At 39.9% G+C, this 23,375-nt stretch overlaps 1 protein-coding gene across 2 annotated transcripts in view; it reads right to left on the reverse strand.

Annotated features, from left to right (window-relative positions):
• The window catches only part of CSMD1 (CUB and Sushi multiple domains 1), a 1,069,501-nt gene that overhangs the window by 497,387 nt on the left and 548,739 nt on the right, over nt 1-23,375 (reverse strand). For both annotated transcript variants that reach the window (XM_054280127.1, XM_054280126.1), the window contains exon 5: nt 13,228-13,435. In XM_054280127.1, coding sequence (XP_054136102.1) covers nt 13,228-13,435 — 208 coding nt within the window. The remainder of the gene's footprint in view (nt 1-13,227; nt 13,436-23,375) is intronic.

Consider the following 23,375-nt stretch of genomic DNA (forward strand, 5'->3'; position numbering starts at 1 on the left):
ATGATAATGAAAAAGTACTCTTGTTTTATATACTTTGAACACACAGGAAACTGTTATCACTCCTGAGAAGTAAAAGTTTCTGAAAGAATATCCATGTTTGAAGCAAACAGGATCTGAAAACTCTTTTTCATATTTTCATATCAAACATGTAATCTTTTCAATCTTCTGGAAAGTATTATTATTTTTTTTAAAGAATAGATTCTCTTTTGTTTTAAACCAATCATCAGTGTCTAAAATTTGAAAATTACTTGAGATTCTCCCAGTATCGAACCATTTAGAATGTGGATAAATCCCAAATATAAATAAAACTCATTAATTCAGCTCTCAAGTCTACGTAGATTTGCAGGGATTTACTGCTACTTACTGTACACAGAAAAATTAACATTTTTAAGAGCTTTATCTAGCCCAGTGGGACTGCAATGGATTGATTTCAAACACAGCAGCTGAAGCAAACACACTACCCTTTTTTTTATTACCATATTTCTACCCAGGGGGCAGCGTGCTACTTCTAAATATTTATTATGAAAACCTGTATACCAGTTTCTAAGAAACCAAGATTTCTCTTGATAGTTGCCCTCTGCAGAAGAGTTAAAGCACTCATCTTTAGAAACTCTCCTCATAAATAGTGACAAATTCTGGAATCTCACACCTTAAATACTAAATATAAGATTTGCTACTTTGAAGGATTTTTTTCATACCATTGAAGAGAGAAGAGCTACTAGAATGTCTTCTTATATAGTTAATCTTTAGATCTAGGTTCTGTACATTAAAATTAAAAATCCTACTTTATCCTTGGGCTGCATGTAATAATTTACACTTCATGACACTATTGATTTAAGACACACATCCAATCTCAGTTGAAGAAATGACGAGATGGAAAATTCAAAGTCAACTTTGAAATTTCCTAAAACAACAAAACCATTGATTCTTTCAAATGTGGAAACAGATTCTGGCTCTTTGTCTTAGTCTTTAACTCCATGGTGTCTATAGCTAGGTATGATATGGTGTTTTCTCTGTATGGGTGCATTTAGATGCTTTAAACCTTTACCTGTGAAACTGCTTTCAGATGAGACAAACATCCACTTTTGAATAATCTTCAAATTCTTTTCTAATTACATGTCTCCTTTTCAAACATTCTTTTAAACCTGTGAAAAGTCTGTCTCCAGTGTTCTAATTTTGTTCTAATATTGGTTTGTATACACCTCTTTAACACACTCCAAAAAAAGCTTGTTCATTGCAATGCTGTACTGAGAACCAGGTAAGAGGGGCTCACGTTAAGGACTTGAGCACCTTCTTCATTTGCTATCACTGCTGAAGTTGTGAGGACAAGCATTTTTTATATCAGTTGATTCTTGTCATCAGTTTTCAATATTTAAGTCTATCATTAAGCTAAATCACATAAACTCATAATTGATTTGAAAGGAAATTCACTCCATATGAATGTTAGAGTCCATAAAGCCCTTATTTGGGAGCCAGTCTGTTCACTTCATAAATGGGTTGCATATGACCTACAAATAAAGTTATTTTCCCTCCTTTTTGTTTCTGGTATAATTTTATAAGACCTTCTTTAAATAATCATCATGGCTCCACCAAAGTAGTTGCAGCTGGTAGATGAGCTGAAAGAGTTGAACCCGAGTATTTGAGAAATGGGACCACCAAAGGTGTTGGCAGAACCTTGTACAAATCTTGTCTGAAGATAATCGTTATCATAGCATAGCAGCTCTATGAAAAAACCATGCATAAGTCCTGGATTTTAAAGAGAAACTCAAATTGTTTTAATAATGATACATTCCTTTATTTTCCCATATAATACACACAACTCATCTCAACATATGTAGCAGCAGTTCTATTGACCTGAGTTGCTTTAAATGCACAACAGTAATTCAGTCGCAGAGTTAGAAATAGGAGCATTTGATGGTATAATTAAATTACGTCAATGTTTGTGTACAAGTGGCTCAAACTGAAGATGACATTCTTTAGTCTTGAGTGCTTAACTTTTCAATATTAATGATACTTTTATGAGCATGGAAAAATGACAAATGACAATTCAATAAATCTGTATATATGCTCTGCTAGAATATATCCTACTTCAGTTCTTGCATGTATTTCAAGCTACACTGCTCTCATTTCAGTCAGCTAAAAAAGACAGCTTTTGATTATTCTGATGATGCAACTAAATTCACAGTTTAGCTTTTTTATAAAAGCTCTGAGTACAAAATAAAACCATATGACCAGTCTCACCCAAATGCAGACAATCATGTATCTCTAAATGAGATTTTAATTTAAAATTAAATAATCCTATGTTACTCAGTATTCACATAATATTTTACTGTATTGCTTCTAATCAAAATATTTTAACATCAGGGTCACATCATTCCAAAAAAAAGAATTTTTTCTAATATGAGCTCTGGGGAGGAAAATTTGCATTTTTTTCTGTCTCTTCTCCTTTCTCCATAAAAGTGGGATGAAATAATTTGCCAATCTTATCAGGACAAGGAATAGTTTTTCAGTTAATATGCCCATCAGCATCCACTGTTTAAAAAGGAACCATTAGTACTTCCATTTTTGTTTAGATGGTTTAGATCTGAAATTATCACTCTTCATTGTGGTGCTGCCACAAGCTTGGCTAAACTAGCAAAGCCCTTCTGTTTTCCTTTTATTCACATCAAATTGCCTTCCTCACTGATTGTCTTCTCCCCTGCTGGTCTGGGAGATTTGATAAACAGAAACAATATCTCATTCACCACTACACATCATATCGAAACTTTCTGTGCTGTAACTACTTTTTTAAAACATCAGAGATAACATAACAGCACAGTATGTTTTAAGTGCAGACCTCTGCAGAAAATCCTTTAAATCCAATCACTAGCCTACTGTGTAGGCATTTAAAAAGAGTAGCCATCAATAAACATGTTATTTAAATTCAATTTAACATTCTTTTAGAGTCAAAGAAACAATCAATGTATTCGGTGTGCTAACTAAACAGAGGTACCAGGGGCCAAGGTATTTATTAACTCTAAGAACAGTTCATTGGCAGCTTTACTCTGAGCTGCTGGAGGTCACAGCACTGTTCTCAGCAGAGAAAACATGCAACAAACTAATGGGTAGTTGGCCTCACAAACTTGCAGTGGAAATTCAGGAGGATTTTTTTTTTGGAGAAGTATGTCTACTTTGGTAAATATTGCTGGAAAGAAAACAACCCAAACTACTAACAAATGTTTTTGTTGTCATGTACCATGTTTTAGCAACTTTCAGCACATCCAGGAAAAAATAAAACAAACCTATATTCACACTTGATTTTTACATGGTAAAAATCTACTCCTCTCTTAAAATGTGATGAACAATTGCTGAGATAATTTGATATGCTGGAAAGTAAGAACACATTCAACTATGCTAATACCTACTGAATAATTTTTCATATACTTGGGTGTTTGAAAGCATATGTCAAAAAACCCAGAATGTATTAAAACCCTCTATATCTTTTAGAAAATGGCAATAGTTATTATTAAAATTCCAATGTATTTGAAATATAAGATAAAAAACGCAGTGCTTTAAAAGAGCTGTTTGGTAAATTACCATCCTTCATCTTCACTGATCCTAATGGGAAAAGATGCCACTGCCCATGTCAGGTAAATTTAAACCATGATTGATTTTGTTTCTGGTACTATTGCTAAACTAGGTACCAGTGTCAAAACTAGAATTTGGTCTGAGATCCAGCGAATAACTATCTTTTTGTTTCCCAGACTGATCTAGTAGTCCCAATATTGATCTTTGTTAATTTTGATTTGGCCAGATGAACTGAATTGTATTACTTCTACAAGTTTGAGATTTCATATTTATATGCAGACAGATATTAGCAGCAAGATTTTCTCCATTAAACTTTTTCCTTCTCATGCGGTAACACAGACCTCAAAAAAAAAAAAATTGGAAAGCTCCAATTCAAATTCCAGTTGGTTTGGGTTTTTGTTTGTTTATGTGTTTGTTGGGTTTTGGATTGTTTTTTATGGTGCAGGATTATTGGTTTGTTTTGAGTTTTGTTATGTTTTGTTTTGTTTTGTTTTGTTTTGTTGTGGTTTTTTTTAATCAGTGTGCAGGTGTAGTTTTTTCAGAACTTCTGTGATTATTGCATGCAAACCTAGATTCCCCAGCAAAAGGGGAGGGAGGGGAAGAACTTAATGTAGTATCCCAGAAGTCAAAATATCTGTATGTTTTGTTTTACTCTTTGGGTTTACTGCATTCGATAGATACTGTGTAAAACCAAGAAATTTAGCAGCTCATAAATATCTCTAAGTTTCTAATCTGACTACACCGATACAAACTGTTTCATCATTGAAAAATATTTTCCTGAATCCAATGTCAAGAATTTTGTGAGTAAATGAAGCTAATGGTATAGATACTCTAGAATAATGCAACACACAAAGTAGAAGGATATTTTAGGAGCGTACTGAATCCCCAGGGTTATAAAATCTATTTAGAAAGAGAGTAAAGTAGTATTTTAAGCAATCTGAGCTCTCCTTTAATGTATTTAAACCATGCTCACATACTTAATTTAAAAGATCTAACTCTTTTTTAATGTTCTTTTAAATGTAGTAGAAAATTATACTATGGGTCACAGTGCTTCCTTAAGTGAGTTCTCTCACTGTTATGTTCCTGTCAGTTTGTGATGTGATATGAATGAAGCCTTTATGCCTCTTCAGCACAGTAGGCTGTAAATTAATAGGTGCACAGAAAGCAATAGTGTTCTGTGAATTAAGTGTCAATTTAGTGCCTCTGTACTTCTCACTTCATACACGACTCACATGCTGGTGTTAACAGCTAAGTGGTCTCTGTGTCCTTACAGCTAACACAGGCAAGAGATGATGAGTTCAGCCACTACTACTAGCATGGAGTATATTTACCCTCCTATCTCTTTTAAGGTCAAAATCCTTGCAAAACCTTTGACATACTTTTATACAAACAGATACTAATATGTATTTTTATATATATATTTAGCATGAAAAAAATGACAAGGGATAAGTGATGCATTTCAGATATGCTTTCTTCAAATACAAGCCCAAGAACTTTTGCAAGATTTCTATGAGAGACATTATCATAAACTAAACATATTTATTGAGATGTGTCTTTGCAGCAGGACTCTAAACAATCTTATTTTTTCTTTAATCGGATAAATCTCAAGCTAATATACATATATATGTATATATACACAATATATAATAGGAAGGAAAACTGTGGTCCTTATTCCTTCCAACACTTAATTTCTTCCAGTGCAATGCCAGCGACTCAGAGATCACATACAAATTTGGTTGCTACATTTCAGCTTATTTTTTAAACCGCTACTTGCACTCTTTCTTCTTCTCTTCACTAAGGCCATTTCTACAATTAAAAACTGTGGGTTCATCACTGCAAATAGCAGAGCTCATCTCCTTATATACTTACTTATACTTACTTATATACTACATTATTTAATATATACTTAAATAACAAAAAAACTCCACAGCAACCAGACATGTTCCTCTGTATCAAAACATTAAAAAAAAAATGCCACTAGGAATGCTGAAAGCAACAGCAAGACAATACCCAGGATGGTGGAAATAAATGTAACCCTGTCTTAAGATACCAATTTCCCTGCAGCTTTGCTTTCTTAACCATAGTCAGGTTTCATCTTCTCTCCTACATAAATTTTAGGGAGGGTGAACTGTTCACTACCTGTCTAATCCACGATTTTTTTTTTTAATTTCCATAGACTCCAAAGATACTGAGCAGTGTTCACTGTATTTCCCCAAGCCTGCTAACAATTTACTAACAACTGTGGATAATTCATTTTTTCAAGTAGGCATTTGAATGCCTGAAGAAAATTCATTTTGGATCATGATGATTTTGATAAATACAGCCAAGTACAAGATATATCACTGATGATATCAGCTTTTTAATCCTTATTATAAGAAAACAGTAGGAGTGAAGAAGCTGTTTATCTGGACATGTTTAGGTTTAGCAACTGCTTTAAAAAATACCCAAAAACCTGGCTATAGACACAATTAAAACTTACTATTTCCCACTCTGGGAATTTTAAAAGACTCAGGAGAGCAATACTTTTAGAACTAGAGTACACCAGTTGCCTGTAGGACATGTTTAGTATACATAGCTGATGTCCCATGCAAAACACTCTGCCAATTTTCTGTATAAATTCCCTAATATGTGAGTGGGGATACTCCTTTCTGAGACTGTGCTTAAGAGCTCTGAGACCAGTGAGACATTCTCTCCAAGATCATAAAGCTCCACAGGAACTCAAGTTCAGCACTGTGTTTGCAAAGTTTTGATACATTGTTTTGATTATGACTAAAGCACATGGTTGACTTTAAAAAAGAAACATCTTGGGGGGTATATTTTTCAACCCTTTCTCTACCAGAAACCAGGATCAACCATGATTTGTCCATTCTCTTTTGGGATAGCTTTTAACAGATTTTAAGCTTAAACCATTTAACACAGCAGGAAATGCTGAGGGAGAATGCTGAAAAAGGGCTCATTTGTGGGAGCAAAGGGAGCAGCGGGAGCACAGGTATTACCGAAAAAAAACCAACTTGGAGAAAACCAGAGAGACAAGCTTCAACTTGTCAACAAAGGCAGCAACTGACAGGACTCAGAAGATGAGGAAAAGATGTATTTCACTGAGCCTTTTAAAGGGACTAGGTGTTTGCCATATTATTTATTTTGGGGATTTTTCTGTCATTAATTCAGTTTTCAATATGCAAATCCCTTCTGATGTTACCTTCTGTAGTAATACTTTGAACGAATCATGTATGGAAGAAATCCTCTAGTATAGTGTATTTCATTAATAATACATTAAAAAAAAATCATTCTAATCAGGTAAATAAACATATTATGAATTACAAAGCCTGGAATTTTCTGTCAGAATCACTATATTTTTTCAGTCTTAAAAAGCTCTTCATAGAGGCACAGAATCTACATTAGCCACTCACCTTAAAATTTCTTTGTCCCTCCAATGTATCTTGGGGGTGTGGTACTGAATAGTGCTGTGTGGTAAATCAGTTTTAAATATTTTTGTGTTGCTACATATATTTAATAGGTTGGGTTCAAGTGCTAGATAACTTTATTGCTAATTTTAACATGTCACAGATGACGTAATTTTACATGGTAACTGAAAACTTTGCAACATGAAAGTCAATAGAAAGAATTCGAGGGTAACTATGCATCACTTGTTTTCCTGAAAAAAAAAGGTTCATGGCAGGGCAGACAGACAAGTTATCCAGTAGAGAAGCTTAAACCTATTGGTTTCCTAACCAAAACAGCTAATAGGGGAAAGCCAGTTAAAAGCTAGAGAAAGATAAGAGCTCCCAAAAACTAGCAGGTAGCAAGAGAAGCCCTTACCAGTAACTCCAAGACAAGCATATAACTTTGCACAGTTTCCCTAGTGACACAGAAAAAAAAGGAATGATGGTCATGATGTCTCTAAAGAGGCTAAAATGTAAGCAATGATAAATAAATTAATAAAAATTTAATCGTTTCCTCAAATGAAAAAGCTGGACTCTCACTGTCTTCCCTTTGTTGCATGGCCATGGCATATCTTTTCTTACCTGATGGAGAAGGAAGCAAAAAAACAGTGTCTTATATTGGCACAGGTCCCAAGCCTTTTTCTGATGTAGTACCTTTTTATTGAAGGCGATCCACAAGTGATGCATCTTTTAACAGCAAACCAATAGATGGTGCTCTTCAGCTGTCTAATTATGTAATTCTGAGCTAAACACTCAGCTCAGATGTCTGGATCTACTGCCATAGGTGTCTGTCAAAAAGGTGATCTAGACCACTCCATTACCTCACACACCACTTTGCTATAGGCCTCTCACATGGAGGGTGGTAATTAAGATAACAACAGATCTATAAACAGGACAGAAAGCATGCAAATTGAAATCCTACTATTTTGAAATATATCTGAGTGTTTGGACTGGTGTATTTACTAAGAAACACAAAATAGTATCCAGCTGTTACAGGAGTTATTCATTAACACAGAAACAAGAAGTGAGTTTCAGATGACTCCAGGTACTTATGTCAAATTGTATGCCAAGATTATAGCAATTCATTAGTGCTGCTTCCAAATCACTCTCATATCCACATAAAGTTTTATGGCCTTTCACTATGATATTGAAATGATTTATAAGGAAGTCAGAATAACCTTAAAGGTAATTTTAAATAGCATTAGGAAATTAATTTAGACTAAAAAGTATGAAGCGTAGTTCATTCTCCTACATTGGCAAATACTGACAAAAATATGAAGGATATTAATTTTGGGTGTAAATTGAAGCACAGTAAGAAAAAAATCAGTATTATAAGGTCAAAGAGAAATAAAAATTGAACAAAATTTGTTCAAAATTAGAATTCCTCATTAAAAAAAAATAATAGCAGAATTATTCTTAGTGTCATAATCACCTTTCATGCACAGTATAACAGTCTAAGATAATTTGATGATTTTTAAAAAATCCTGGCCAAACCACACTTACATGAAAAAGCCTGAGCTGGACCTACCTATGCCTATGTGAATTGTCCAGCTTTACCTAACCTAAACATGATAATAAAAAACCCCAGTCTTCCATCTCAATGGGGAGTCTTGGGAAAGATTAAGATATTTTCAATAGGATGCTTTCCCTAAGTAATAGATTTCTTTTTCAAAACTCTGTTCAGCTAGAGTCCAGATTTCTAAGATACTTGAGATACTTCTTAATACTTTCTGTAGATCTACCTTAGATTCAATTTTAAGTACCATATAATTTATGCAGATGTATAAAGGAAGTTTATGTTTGGAAGTATTTTAAAAGTTATATTCATTGTTCAGCTTATTTTTTTTTTATATTCTAATAATCATCAACACAGAAGCCTTTCAGACTGAAAAGATCAACAATTTGGTGGACTTGGAGATGGGCTCCACACATAGCAGAAGCAGTCTTTCTGTTACGCCCTCAAAAGTACTGTTTGTGCCATTGCAAGCAATAGATTATCAAGTCAAACTAAACTTATTTTACACCTAAAACTCATTATGTAATAGCAAACTAAGAAAATTATTAAAATCCAAAAAGACTTCTTTCACCTATAGTCTAACTGGTAGCCTTTCTACTTTTTTTACAGATTAAAAAGGGTTTTCTATGTCCTTCACATTCATTTTGCATTCATGTTCCTCTTTTAAAGCCTGTTGACACTTCTATTGATTCAAAGCAGAATTAAAAATGTGGTCACCTATATTTATTCAAGATCCAGAGCTATATAACTGCTTTCTAATTGAAAAAAGCAACAAAACACACTCAAAACAAACCAAAAATCCCCAAACAAATGAACCTTGAATAGCTTTAGACGTTCTAACTGTATAATGTACATAAAATAAATAATATCTTCTTACTCTTTTATAAAATAATTCCGTTAAGATGGACCATATGAGTGATTTTAAAAATAAGAAAAGCTAAACAAATCTCTTCTTCCTTATTAATGCACTGGAAAAGAAGCCAATGATCAGTTATGAAAACCAGAAATTTACTGAAAGTCTTATAGAAGGTTTAAAAACATGCGTGGCATAATACCTAGATTAAAATATTAGTATTATATAGGAGAAAGATGTAGAATCAATATAATTACTATAACATATCTTATATACATATTTATAGATACATCAGATTACTGTCCTTCAGCATTGAGATTCCACTTGTCCTTGCATTTCCATTGCTTTACTTAAAAAAAAACATGTCCATTCTTTTTTTACTGCAATCATGCTGGAACTGCTTCTAACCTTGCTGATATGTTTGGAGAGGGTAATCCAGACGTATTGCATCATACACTAAAAACACTAAAGAATAATCAGTCTGATATTACCTTCTTATTTCTTGCTCTCTTTCTCACTTTACAGTGCTCATATATGTGCCTTTTTTCACTTATTCTACAGCCATTATTCCTTTAAGGGAAAAAAACAATCCTAATTACCAGACCGTGCTAATGGAATATGTGACTCCTAATACAGAATTAATGTGTAAAGCTGTTGACATGATGCCAGATACAATAAAAGGGAGCAATTAAAAAAAAGTCACATTTTTAGATGATAACACCCCTAGACCATTAGTTTTAAGTATGGAACAACTTCCCATTTAAACACACAGCTGATTTTAGCATATTACAGAATGCACTACATTTAGCATGGCTCTAATGTCACTATGGTAACTGTTCTGGCTTAAATATAGCTGAATGTGTAGCTCCATTCCAAGTTTTCCAATAATCCTTTAAACATTTCTTATGAAACTGCCCATAGCTTTTCCAGGCTTTGATCAGTGATCCTGTACTAATCCTGCACTGGAATCACTGGTACCACTACTGTTCATGGTATCTTCATGCCATGGAGACTGGGATGAAGAACACCCACAGCAAATTTGCTGATGACACCAAAATGTGTGGTGTCATTGACACACCTGAGGAATACGATGCCATCCAGAGGTACCAGGACAAGCTTGAAAAGGAGAAGTGTATCCCTGGAAAACTCATGAGGGTCGAAAGTGCCAAGTGTAAGGTGCTGCACCTGGGTCTCAGCAACCCCTTGTGTTAACCCAGACTGAGAGCAGCCCTGCCACGAAGGACTTGGGAGTCTGGTGGATGAGAGGCTGGACATGAGCTCCCATGTATGGCCCTAAAAGCCAAATGTGTCCTGCGCTGCATCAAAAACACCATAGCCAGCAGGGCAAAGGAGGGGATTCTGCCCCTCTGCTCCGGTGAGACCCCACCTGGAGTGCTGCATCCAGCTCTGCATCTCAGCACAGGGAAGACATGGACCTGTTCGACTAAGTACAAATGAGGGCTACAAAAATGAATGAAAGCTTGAACATTTCTCATGTAAGAGGGTTGTGGCTGTTCAGATGGAAAGAGAAGGCTCTGTGGAGATCTCATTTCAGCCTTTCAGTACTTAAAAGAGGTTTATAAGAAAGAGAGGAATAGATTTTTTTTTAGCACAACTTGATTTGATAGGACAAGGAATAATGATTTTAAAGAGGGTAGATTTAGATTGCATATAAAGAAGACATTTTTTGACAGTGAGGGTAGAGAAGAACTGGAAACAGTTGCCCTGAGAGGTGCTGGATGTCTACACCCAGAAACATTCAAGGTCAGGACTGAGCAACCTGATCCAGCTAAAGAAGTCCTTGATCACAGTAGACAGGTATTACTAGATGGTCTTTTAAGTTTCCTTCCAACCCAAATTAAGTTATGATTCTATGATCTTAGAAACACAAAATAAATCCATGTTTTAATGATCAGTGCTAAATAATGATCTCCAGCATACCAAAGAAAACAAGAAAAATGTTGAGATTAAATTCTAGGAGAAATAAAATTGTTATTATATCTCTGTTCCAAAGTAAAGCTGACCAATATTGCATGAGATCAATGCAGAATGTTTCCAATGCCTTCTGCTCATATTCTACTTCATCTATTACCAGAAACCAAAAGCACAAGTATGTTGTAAAAATGCCTAGTGGAGTCTCTTGAAATCGAATGGACATACTTTTATGTAGCAAACTTGCATTAGTTCTTCCCCTTCAAGATTTCAGTTTCTGATCCTCAGAAGCCCTAGGAAGAAAACTTTGCATTGATGACTGTTGTGCATGTCTGTGCATGAGAGGCAAGGGGGTATTTACACATTGTACTTCAGACATGAGAAATTAATTTGATACCAAGCTGCTTCACTGACTGCCATTACACTTTTGCTTATGTGGAAATGTTGGAGAGTCATCTTGTGATGATGGTCTTAAAAAATTGAGTGCCAGACAGGGCTAAGGAATAAGGGGGTTTTGCCCTGGTATTTTAATAAGGATCATTATGGTGCACCACTTTGCCAAGGTGAAATGCCCTGTGATGATGCACACACACAAAAGACTGCATATACAATTTATAGACTTCACAAATTAGCATATCTAACAAAGATTCCCCAGTGGGAGGCCTGGATTAATGTCATGATATTCCTCCATCTGAGGAATTCCCCCCTGGAAGGACCAAACCTTTAGTTTACAGGATGTGTTCTGGAGAGGACCTTGGTTGCCCAAGATAGCGTGGGGTTTTCTGGTCTCCTACTACAAGGCCTTTAGGATGTTTGATCTCCTGCTCTACCAAAATACTAGGTTTATGCTAAGTTATTGGACTTAAGGAAATACAAGCATGCATGCTAAGAACACTGAGGATACATACAAGTTATATAAAAAATATATAAAACAAAAGGCAGAAATCATCTTGGAATCAGTGGCATAGATTTGCATGTGTCTTTAAACCAAAGTTTTCACATAGTTGCCAAGTATAGTTACCACACATTTTTATTGATAGATTTTCAAAAGATCAGATGCTAGCTATAATTTCACAATTATCAATATATTGCACTGTCTAGCCAGTTATGATATCAAAATAATAGTAGGATTGCTTCCTATCTATAAAAAGACATTCTGAAGATAATAATCATCAGTCATCTGAGAATATCTACATTTTTCTAGGCTAAATTTTATAGCAATAGTGCATATGTCAAGCACAAGACATTCTCAGAGAGAAAAGGATGAAAAACGTGCATATGTAGGCTGCAAAGAAATTATAATACAAACTGTTCCACAACTGAATCCATTCCCACAGGCAGAACGATCATCTTTTACTTAGTACAGAGAACATAGATTTAGTATTACAATTACAAATCCCTAATATTGCTAAGAAAAGGGTTTTAACATCTGCTAACATAAGATAGTAATGCTTGCATACACACATACACATAGTGAGACTGAATTACAGCCTGTTTAGAATAAGATGCCATCTATTAGCTGTCTATATATTTCTGTTTTACTCAGGCTCACTTGCTCACTACTTTCATTGCTGAAGTACAATACCATTATATGTCATTCAAGACACAACATCAGAAAATGTTCTTATACCAAGTTCAAATATGTAACATAAATTAAATGCTCACTGATAAGATACCATACAAATACAACTCTAGTAGATGGAGGAAAATAGGAGGAAGGACAAAGATGTGGAAAGAAACAGAAGGAAACTATTTATTTTTTAGTTCTAAAAGGTGAAAGGGACCAAAAAAGAAGCACAAGAACCAGTCATTGCTGACAGGTAGAAAATATCTTAAATAGCCTCTGATATCTTTTCAGTTAGGTACCAAAAAAAAGAAAAACAGGAAGTGAGATCGTTAAAAGATCTCTGACTTACCATATTGATGGTGCTTCTGTTCCACTGATCTCTAGGAAGTCATATCCTTCCTCCAACTGGAAGTCAGTAAAGACCAAAGCAATGGTGTCTCCTGGCTCAGCCAATATGGTCCAGGTGCAGTCAGCATTATTTTCATACTCAGAAGGGAAGTGTGGACTTGAAATAGTTCCGCTTGTCCCACGCAGTGTCCCTCCACAAGCTCCTTCAGCTGACAAACAGAATATCAATTACTAGTGAAGCTGCACTTCAAACAAGCGAAGCATTGTCCTTGTTCCTGCTATAAACCCAGATCTTCTCTACTCACTGAGGACCCATAAATATGCACACACAGAAATAAAATATTGTCCAGGCGAATGGAATGGAATGCCTGGCCTTTAAGCAGCAGCGGTTTTTGGTTTGGGTTTTCTGACTTTTTTTCCTTGTTGGTGTCACTTCAGCACCAGGTCAAACAAGAATGAAGGTTAGCAGGGACACCTACTATGTGCTGATTTGGAGAACCTGGCTCTGTGAATCTGTGCACAGAAGAAGCCTAAAAAAGAACTGGGCACAAAATCACAGAAAAAGACTCTCTTTGATACAAATTTAAAAATATGGAACAAATATTTTCTTTCACTTATGTCTTATAACAAAAAAAAAAAAAAAGAAAACTAAAAAAACCCCAAAAAACCTGCAGATAAAAAATAAACTTTTATTTTTCACAGTTCTAAACTAGGAAGCATTAATAACATCATATTATCCTTTCCATTTCCTTTCCTTTTTTTTTTTTTTTTTGTTCTGAATCAGGATGTTTACAGATGACAAATGAGTTCAGAAGATTTTGTGCCATCAGTCAATAATGTATATTTTTAATGATTATTACCAATTTATTTAAATGAAAAGCATGGGAATTTTCTCCTAAATCTTGAACGCTATTTAATATTTTGCCAAAGTATTTAGCAAATATCTTGTATTTTCCTTGCTAACCCCAAGAAAAGATGCCATCCGTACAATTAATTGACATAAGAAATTAAAAATTCATCAGGTGGCTTTTGCTTTTTGATAATGTGGCAATGAAAGCCAAAGAAGTAGTAATTAAAAAAATTTCTGCATAGGAGAAGGATCAGGAGAGAAGTGTGGGATCTCAGTCTCTCAGAACTGGGGTGCAGGGTGAACAAGACCCCCCCTGGGGGGCTCGGGAGTCCTGGAATGCTGCCAGAGATGTCTGGTGGCTGGACTTTGATCCCACATGGGAGATGACATCAGTATGAGGACGGGAGGATTTCACTGGGGTGAATGGTGAAGGGACAAGTTAATTGGAGTGTGAGATACAGGGTTTAAGATCCCTGTACAGGAGGGTCTAGAGAGGCAAGATGGAGGGATTGGGGCGTGCCCTTCTCCTTCTTCTTCTTCCTCTAGGCCTCCATCTTCTGTGGTGATGTTGGCATTCCGGGATTGGACCTTACTAGGGGAACACTGGTTAATAAGGGTAGAGGGTATTGGAGAAAAATGATAAATATTGTATACGTAACTCCGGGTATAAAGATAGGTGACCGCCCCAGGGGCTTTCAGTGTGTGCCCATGGCTGACTGCTGAGCAGAACTCTGTCAGGCCAAGAGAAAATCTTTTAGATAAGCAATTAATAAACACCAAGACCAAGAACAAATCTGAAGCTTCCTCTCGTCCTTTCGAACCCGGGGGCCCAAGGCCATCTTTGGGCTTTTCCCCAGACCATCTGAACAGCCCAGAAATCCCACAACTGGCGTCCGCTGTGCGGGCTATCTCCCACCAAACCTTTCGGGGGGGGGAAAGCCCTGAAGAGCTGAAGAGCCAAGAGAACAGCACTGATAACTCCAGAGGAGGGAAGCCTGAAGAAAGAAAGAAGTAAAAGAAAAAACCGGCCGGGAGAAGCTGCAAAAATCAGCAGTCACTGAGAAATCCCATCTCTCAGCTTCTGCTGAAGACAGCTCGTAGCAGAGCGGCCTGGACTGGGACCAGAAAGGCGCCTCTGATCCATCCCTCGTAATCTGCTGGACGGAGAACAAGGGCCTCCAGACCACGCTGGCGACAGATTCGGTAAGAAGGCCAAAATAATACTATGGGGGCAACACTCTCCCAAGAACAACGGGAAATCTTATCCACCTTACAAAGTGTAGCAGAATTATATACAGAAGGGATCCCAAAGAAAGAATTAAAACAGCTGTTATTATGGGCAAGGCTCAATTACCCACTTGCAGAAACATATCTTTTGTTCGAAGTCGGGTTTTGGCAAGAGATTAATAGGCATTTATATATTTTAGCAACAAAAAAAGATGAGACAGCGTTAAAGCTACTCTCGCCGGCAAGAATCATGTTACAAGGTATTGCAGTCCAGTCTAAAAAACTGGAGAAGCAGCGAGAAGCTGCGGCACCCTCAGAGGAGGGGGCGGAGCGGCAGAGCTCCGGGAAAAAAATTGCTCTGGCTTTAAAAGGCCAGGGGGAAAGGGCTCTCGAAAAAAGAGAGCAGGAAAAAATATTAAAACCCCCGATCAAAAAATGCAACAAACCCCAAGGGCGTCCTGAAACTCCAGAGAGTGTGGAGGAGTCAGGAGCAGAAGGGGGGGAGCAGGAAGATAAGGGATCGGGGGGGGGGCCTGCTCGCGGCGAAAGCGGCGACGCGGCGGCGGCGGCGGGCGCGAGCAGCGCCGGTGAGGATGAGGACACGCCCGCGGAGGGCGAAACTCGCAAAAACCGGGGGATAGACTCACATACCAGCGCGGGGGCGGCGAGCGCGCAAGGCGGGCTGAGGGAAAACGCGCAGCCCCGGAGGGCCGCCGCGGCGGGACGCAGGAGGCGCGCGGGTGTGACGTCAGAGCCGGTGCGACGGTCAGCTCGAATCGCGGGTAGAGCCGGGGTGCCGGCGGGGGAGGCGAACACAACGTCAGAGGAGGAGGGGTCGGATTCCGGGACAGACCGAGGGGCGGGAACCTCGGAGGTGAAACAGGGGGGAGACGATGATGACGTCACCCTGGGGGACACCGGAAGTAGCTCAGAGAGCACGCACGCGCAGAGAGTAAGACGCGGGCGGGCCCGAGCCCGGTCCCCTGTGACGTCGCGGGTGAGGAGGGGCCGTGTTAGGGATTCTACGTCCCGCGGCTCCACACCGTCTCCAGATCTGGTGCCTTTGGTCTCGAGCCTCGGAGTTTCAGTTCCTTCCCTTCATGGGAGACGCCGAGCCGGAAGAGGAAGTAGGGTAGTCGAGATTGCACCGTCATCCGAGCCAGGGAGGCCGGTGACAGCGCCACCTAGTGGCAGGAGGGCAGAAGTGCACGACATGCCGGGTCGGCTCGGCGGAGCCACAGCGCCATCTCGTGGCGAGACTGCAACAATGCAGCAATTTTTTCCAACAATATATAAAAAGAAAAGCACCTCGAAGAAAACAATGTTAACACGACAAAGGGATTATCCATCCACTTCGGGATTTCATGAAGATGATGAAAGCTCAGATGAAGAACAGCTACAAGGGTAAGATGTCATAAGAATCACAGCATCGGAAGGTGTCCCAACATGGATGCTATCAGCAGCAGAAGCAGCAAAAAGCTTCTTGCATTCATTCGATGCAGTAAAGAAGAAATATCAACAGGATCCTCGAGTTTCCTTTTCGGATTTAGGAGCAAGGCCAAAAACCTCAAGGCAAAAAATGAGACACTATGAATCACCGATGACATCTACAACACCATTATTCATGCAAATCCCAATGGAATCTGATGAAGAGGGGTTTCAAGAGCCGGTGAAGACAATGGATTGGAGGCAAATCAGAAAAGCATTGGAAAAGGAAAAGCATTTATTCCCGGGATCAGGGGATTTGACAATGCCAGTGACATATGATGCCCAGGGACAGAATCCAAGGTGGGAAAGGATGGGTCATGAGACACTCAAAGACCTAGGGAAGGCAGCTCAGACTTTTGGGCTGAACTCACAATACTTCAAACAGCTATTAAGAGGGACATTCTCTATGTATGATCTCACACCATATGACATTCGAAGTATTGTGGCAATGATCCTCACTGACACACAGAGTCTTGTCTGGGAAAAAAGGTGGAGAAAATATCTTGCTGAGTTGCGGAACAGATACCAAGGTGGGCCGAATGCGAACCTCACAGAAGGGCAATTAGCAGGGGATCCTCCAGATGACAATCCAGGGGAACAAGCAGCGCGGCTTCCACGGAGAGTGTTAAGCGACATCAAAGAAGCAGCGCGATTGGCAATCATGCAAATTACGCCGACAGGAGCTCCGGATGTCCCGTTCTCTTGCATCAGGCAAGGTCCCACAGAGCCATTCATGTCATTCATCGACCGACTCACGCAAGCCGTGGATCGACAGGTGACAACAGAAGAAGTGAAGAGGCCTCTCTTGGAGAATTTAGCTTTCGGCAATGCCAACCCGGATTGTCAACGGGTGATTAGCACCATGCCAGGACGGCCATCCTTGGCAGAGATGGTGGAGGCATGCAGCAAGGTGGGGACGCCTCAGCACGTCGCAGCGATTGTAAAGGATGAACTAAAAGAGGAATGGGAGAAACAGCTAAAGGGACGCTCAGAAGGGCAATCAGAGGACAAGACATTGGAGAAGATGTTCGAGAAATTACTTCATCAACAGGACGAAAATATCAACAAAGTTCTTGCGGCAATGCAGAAAAGAAACAGACCCCAAGGAGGACAGTGTTACGGATGTGGGGAATCTGGGCACATGAAAAGGAATTGCCCACGGACACATATACCAACGCCAGTCCAGAGAGCGGAAAGACCAATTTGCGCACGGTGCGGAAGAGGAAGACACTCCGTGAAAGAATGTTATTCCCGGACAGATGTGGAAGGAAATCCGTTGCCGCATCCGGGAAACGGGAAATTGAGCGCGGGAAATCCCCGGCGCGCTCCGACACAAATACTGGCGGTGTCACAAGAACAGACAGGGCAGTCATCAGTGAGCGACAAGCAGATGCCCTCAGCAAAACCCTCAGTCGATTCCACAGTGACCCAGACCTCCTCCCACCAGGGGCACAGTGTGCATTGGCAGCTTCAAAACTAGTATGCTTTCTAGATGAAAGTCATGCGGAGATACCAACAGGTATCCACGGGGACTCATACAAGAAACAAGATTTTTTGATAGTTGGGCAAGATAAGTGCAGTATTCTTGGGCTCATTGTCTATCCAACAGTTGTCTCAGCAGACAAAAATACAGAGTTAACAGTTTTGGCAAGAGCGCTTCGTCCACCATTGACTGTGCCAGAAAATACTGTGGTTGCGAGAGCCTTCGCACTGCCACCACATGCAGTTGGAGAGGTCATGTCAATCTTCGACGAAGAAGGTCTCCCTATGAAAGAGCATGTTGAAGTACATACAACATGGGTGAAGCACATAGGTCGAGACCGACCCACGCTCACGTGCCAATTGACATGTGGGGACAGGACAATATCGATCAGAGGTATGCTCGACACAGGGGCGGATGTAACAGTAATATCGTACATCTTTTGGCCACGCAATTGGAGCTTGGTCGCGCCATTGGGCTCTCTCTCAGGCATCGGGGGAGCATCTCTGTGTCTGCAAAGTGAGAATTCCGTCGTTGTCACGGGACCAGGAGATAAGACGGCGATCATTCGTCCTTTTGTCGTCCAAAAGCCGATCACAGTCTGGGGTCGGGACCTTTTGGCACAATGGGGCGCGAAGATCGAAATGGATTTTTAATAGGGGTCACTGCAGCACTCGCCACACTGAAGCTGACATGGAAAACAGATGATCCAGTTTGGGTGGATCAGTGGCCCCTTGAGCGGAAAAAATTGAGTGCTTTGAAAGACCTGGTCCAAGAACAATTGCAGAAGGGACACATCAAGCCAACAGACAGCCCTTGGAATTCTCCGGTGTTTGTCATCAAGAAAAAGCTTTCGGGCAAATGGAGGTTGCTACACGACCTCAGGAAGATCAACGAAGTCATAGAAGACATGGGGCCACTTCAGTTGGGACTTCCATCTGTCTCAATGATTCCCAGAGATTGGCAGCTTGTGGTCATTGACCTCAAGGATTGCTTTTTCAGTATCCCACTCCATCCAGATGATGCTCCGAGATTTGCCTTTTCAGTCCCGAGTATCAACAGGGAAACGCCTCTGCAGCGGTACCATTGGGTCTGCCTTCCACAAGGCCTGAAAAATTCTCCGACGATCTGTCAATGGTACGTGGCGCGAGCTTTGGCACCAGCACGAAAGAAATTTCCGAAGGCGAAGATCATTCATTACATGGATGATTTGCTCATCGCAGCATCAACACGACAGGAGCTGCAAGAAGCTCGTGACTGTGTGATCGCGGAGGTGCAAAAGGCAGGTCTGGAAATCAGCATTTCAAAGATTCAAGAGGTTGCACCTTGGAAATATCTAGGGTGGAAAATCTCAGAGAAAACAATAAAGCCTCAAAAGGTGGAGATCAGCACAAAGGTCAACAATTTGCATGATCTGCAACAGCTTTTGGGAGAAATCAACTGGATGAGACCAGTTTTGGGAATCACAAATAGTGACATTCCAGCACTGCTTGATCTCTTGAGAGGAGACACAGACATTCGTTCTCCCAGGACACTCACACCAGAAGCAAGAAAAGAGTTGGAGAAAATCTCGGATGCGATACAGAAAAGGCAGGCACATCGATTTGTTCCATCGTTGCCTTTTCAGTTGGCAGTGCTGGGGAAGAAAACGCAGTTCCATGGTTTGATCTTCCAATGGGATGAATCACAAAAGGACTCTTTGATAATCATAGAGTGGATTTTCCTACCGCACAGGCCCGCGAAAACGATTCTCACAGATCTGGAGATGGCAGCACAAATCATCATAAAGGCGAGAACAAGGCTGCTGACAATGGCAGGAAGAGAATTCTCAGTCATCAGGTTACCTCTGAAACGAGACTACTTCGATTGGGCAATGCAACAATCGAAAGACCTGTTAATCGCATTGTTAGCGTTCCCAGGAGCTTGCACAATCCACTTTCCCCAACACAGAATACTGCAATCGCAAATATGCTATAGAGCAAAACCACAGATAAGTGAAGAACCTTTGGACGGGATCACCGTGTTCACGGATGGCTCGGGGAAGACACACAAGTCAGTGATCACGTGGAGAGACTCAACGACAGGGGATTGGGAATCAGACGTGAGGATGGTTCAGGGCTCTCCACAAATTGTGGAGTTGGCAGCCGTTGTCCGGGCATTTCAGTTGTTCAAACAGCCTCTCAATCTGGTGACAGATTCCGCATATGTTGCGGGTGTGGTCAAGAGATTGGAGGGTTCGCTCTTGAAAGAAGTCAGTAATGAGGTTTTATACTCATACCTGACAAGCTTGAAAACACTGCTAGAGAGCAGGGAAAGGGAGTATTTTATCACACACATTAGAGCGCACACAACACTTCCAGGGTTTTTAGCGGAAGGGAATGCTCGGGCGGACAGGTTGACAATGCCCATTTTGCAAACACTGCCGGACATTTTTGAGCAGGCAAGGTTAAGTCATGCGTTCTTTCATCAGAATGCGCAAGCACTGATGGAGTCCTTTCGTCTCACAAAGAGTCAGGCGAGGGAGATCATTAGTGCTTATCCAGACTGTCAGCTTGTGCAGCCACCTTCTTCTACCGGGGCCATCAATCCGCGGGGGCTGCAAAGTCTTCAGTTGTGGCAAGCTGATGTCACAAAATACCCATCTTTTGGGAAGCTCAAAAATGTTCACGTTTCTGTAGATACATTCTCAGGTGCAGTCTTTGCTTCAGCACATGCTGGGGAAACAGCAGACCATGCTTGCCGACACTTTCTGCAGGCATTTGCAGCATTAGGTGTGCCTCAGGAGATAAAAACAGATAATGGTCCAACATACACAGGCAGGGTGCTTGACAGATTCCTGAAAAGATGGGGTGTCAGACACACGTTTGGTATTCCGCATTCACCCACAGGTCAGGCAATCATTGAGAGAACACATCACACCCTAAAATCCCTTCTGGACAGACAGAGAAGGGGTGAGCCAGAGGCAACACCTCACATGAAATTAAATAAGGCATTGTATGTGCTGAATTTCCTAAATAGCTCATCCTCGGAACCTGATCCACCGATCGTGAGACATTTTCTAAACAACACACAGGCAAAGCTAAGGGAAAATCCTTTAGTTTTGATCAGGAACCCAGAGACCGGACAAATAGAGGGTCCTTTCAGACTAATCACTTGGGGAAAGGGTTTCGCTTGTATCTCCACAGATCGAGGTCTGAAGTGGGTGTCAGCGCGGCACGTGAAACCATTCCGAACGCGAGAACACGAGAATGCTGATCCAAGAAGCAGAGAGACGAGTACTCAGACAGAAGTCGAGACTCGGGCTGCGAAAAACGACCCAGAAGAGAAATGAAAAGAAACTAAGGACTTTGGGGGGTTTTCACATAAAAGCAAAAAAAAAAGGGGTCTTTTGGTGCAAACAGAAGGGGGAGATGTGGGATCTCAGTCTCTCAGAACTGGGGTGCAGGGTGAACAAGACCCCCCCTGGGGGGCTCGGGAGTCCTGGAATGCTGCCAGAGATGTCTGGTGGCTGGACTTTGATCCCACATGGGAGATGACATCAGTATGAGGACGGGAGGATTTCACTGGGGTGAATGGTGAAGGGACAAGTTAATTGGAGTGTGAGATACAGGGTTTAAGATCCCTGTACAGGAGGGTCTAGAGAGGCAAGATGGAGGGATTGGGGCGTGCCCTTCTCCTTCTTCTTCTTCCTCTAGGCCTCCATCTTCTGTGGTGATGTTGGCATTCCGGGATTGGACCTTACTAGGGGAACACTGGTTAATAAGGGTAGAGGGTATTGGAGAAAAATGATAAATATTGTATACGTAACTCCGGGTATAAAGATAGGTGACCGCCCCAGGGGCTTTCAGTGTGTGCCCATGGCTGACTGCTGAGCAGAACTCTGTCAGGCCAAGAGAAAATCTTTTAGATAAGCAATTAATAAACACCAAGACCAAGAACAAATCTGAAGCTTCCTCTCGTCCTTTCGAACCCGGGGGCCCAAGGCCATCTTTGGGCTTTTCCCCAGACCATCTGAACAGCCCAGAAATCCCACAGAGAAGCATTTTATTTTTACCTCTTTTATCATCTTTACTTACTGCTACTATCATTAGGTATTATTTGCATACTCTAAGTGCACATGGAGATTCAAAAACACATAGTTGGCAAGGTGCATAACACAAGATACTTATAGTCTAATTAGGATAATAACTGAATAGCTAATTAAGACAACAGAAAAGTGTAGGAGTGGAGCTGCTCTTCTCAATCATAATTGAAAGCCTGTCAGTGAAAGTGTGTTTTAAAGGAATATTTGAAGGAAGAAAGGATTCATTAATCAAAGGAAGAATGCTGGGTCTGGACTTTAGAAAAAGGAGACTATTAAAAGGGACTAAATAGCTAATAAGTGACAGAAGTAAAAGGAAGAATTTCAAAAAAGGCAAAACCAGAATAATTTCTTTAATGTTTAAGTAATGTATAGAGCTTTAATTTGACTAAAAAGAAGAGAGAAAGCTCCTGAATGGCGCGATCTTTATGCTTCTACATGCAAAAGTAAATTTTGAAGTACACAAATCTAACATAACCTTGGCTACTAAAGCCTTATTAATGTAATTTCTTGGAACACAAATTTTTCAGAGGAGGTCATGTTTTTTCAATAAATTTCATATCTTACTTTCTAGATCCTGATATTTATAAGTGTTTGGTCATTTTTAAAATGAAGGAATACAGCTAGAATAGATTTATTTTCCTAAAAGATTTCTTTTTTGTTGGTAAAATCAGGCCATTTCTGTGATTCCTTCCTCAATTTCTGGCTTTTTATACAGTGTATATTGAAAGGGCTATTGTGCCACTGAGGAATGAAAGGGGGAAAGGAAGTGAAAATTAAATAACCATGGATAAAGCTGAGAATCCAAGTAAAATCCTGGTGCATAACACATTCAAAGACTAAAATAATTTGAAAACTACTGTAAATCCATAATAAATCAGAAAGGAGACTTGAGATTTGTTATTAAATAATATCTAAAATTTCTCTTTTTTTCCAGTCTTTTTGTGTCTCTGTGTGTGTGTGTGTGTGTGTATTTGTATTAGGGGATTTTTGTTGTTGTTGCAGTTTTGCTTTCTTTATTTG

The sequence above is a fragment of the Melozone crissalis genome, unplaced genomic scaffold (assembly GCF_028551555.1).
Source record: "Melozone crissalis strain CALT ecotype California unplaced genomic scaffold, PUWL_Pcris_2 ptg000027l_1, whole genome shotgun sequence".
NCBI classification, from domain to species: domain Eukaryota; kingdom Metazoa; phylum Chordata; class Aves; order Passeriformes; family Passerellidae; genus Melozone; species Melozone crissalis.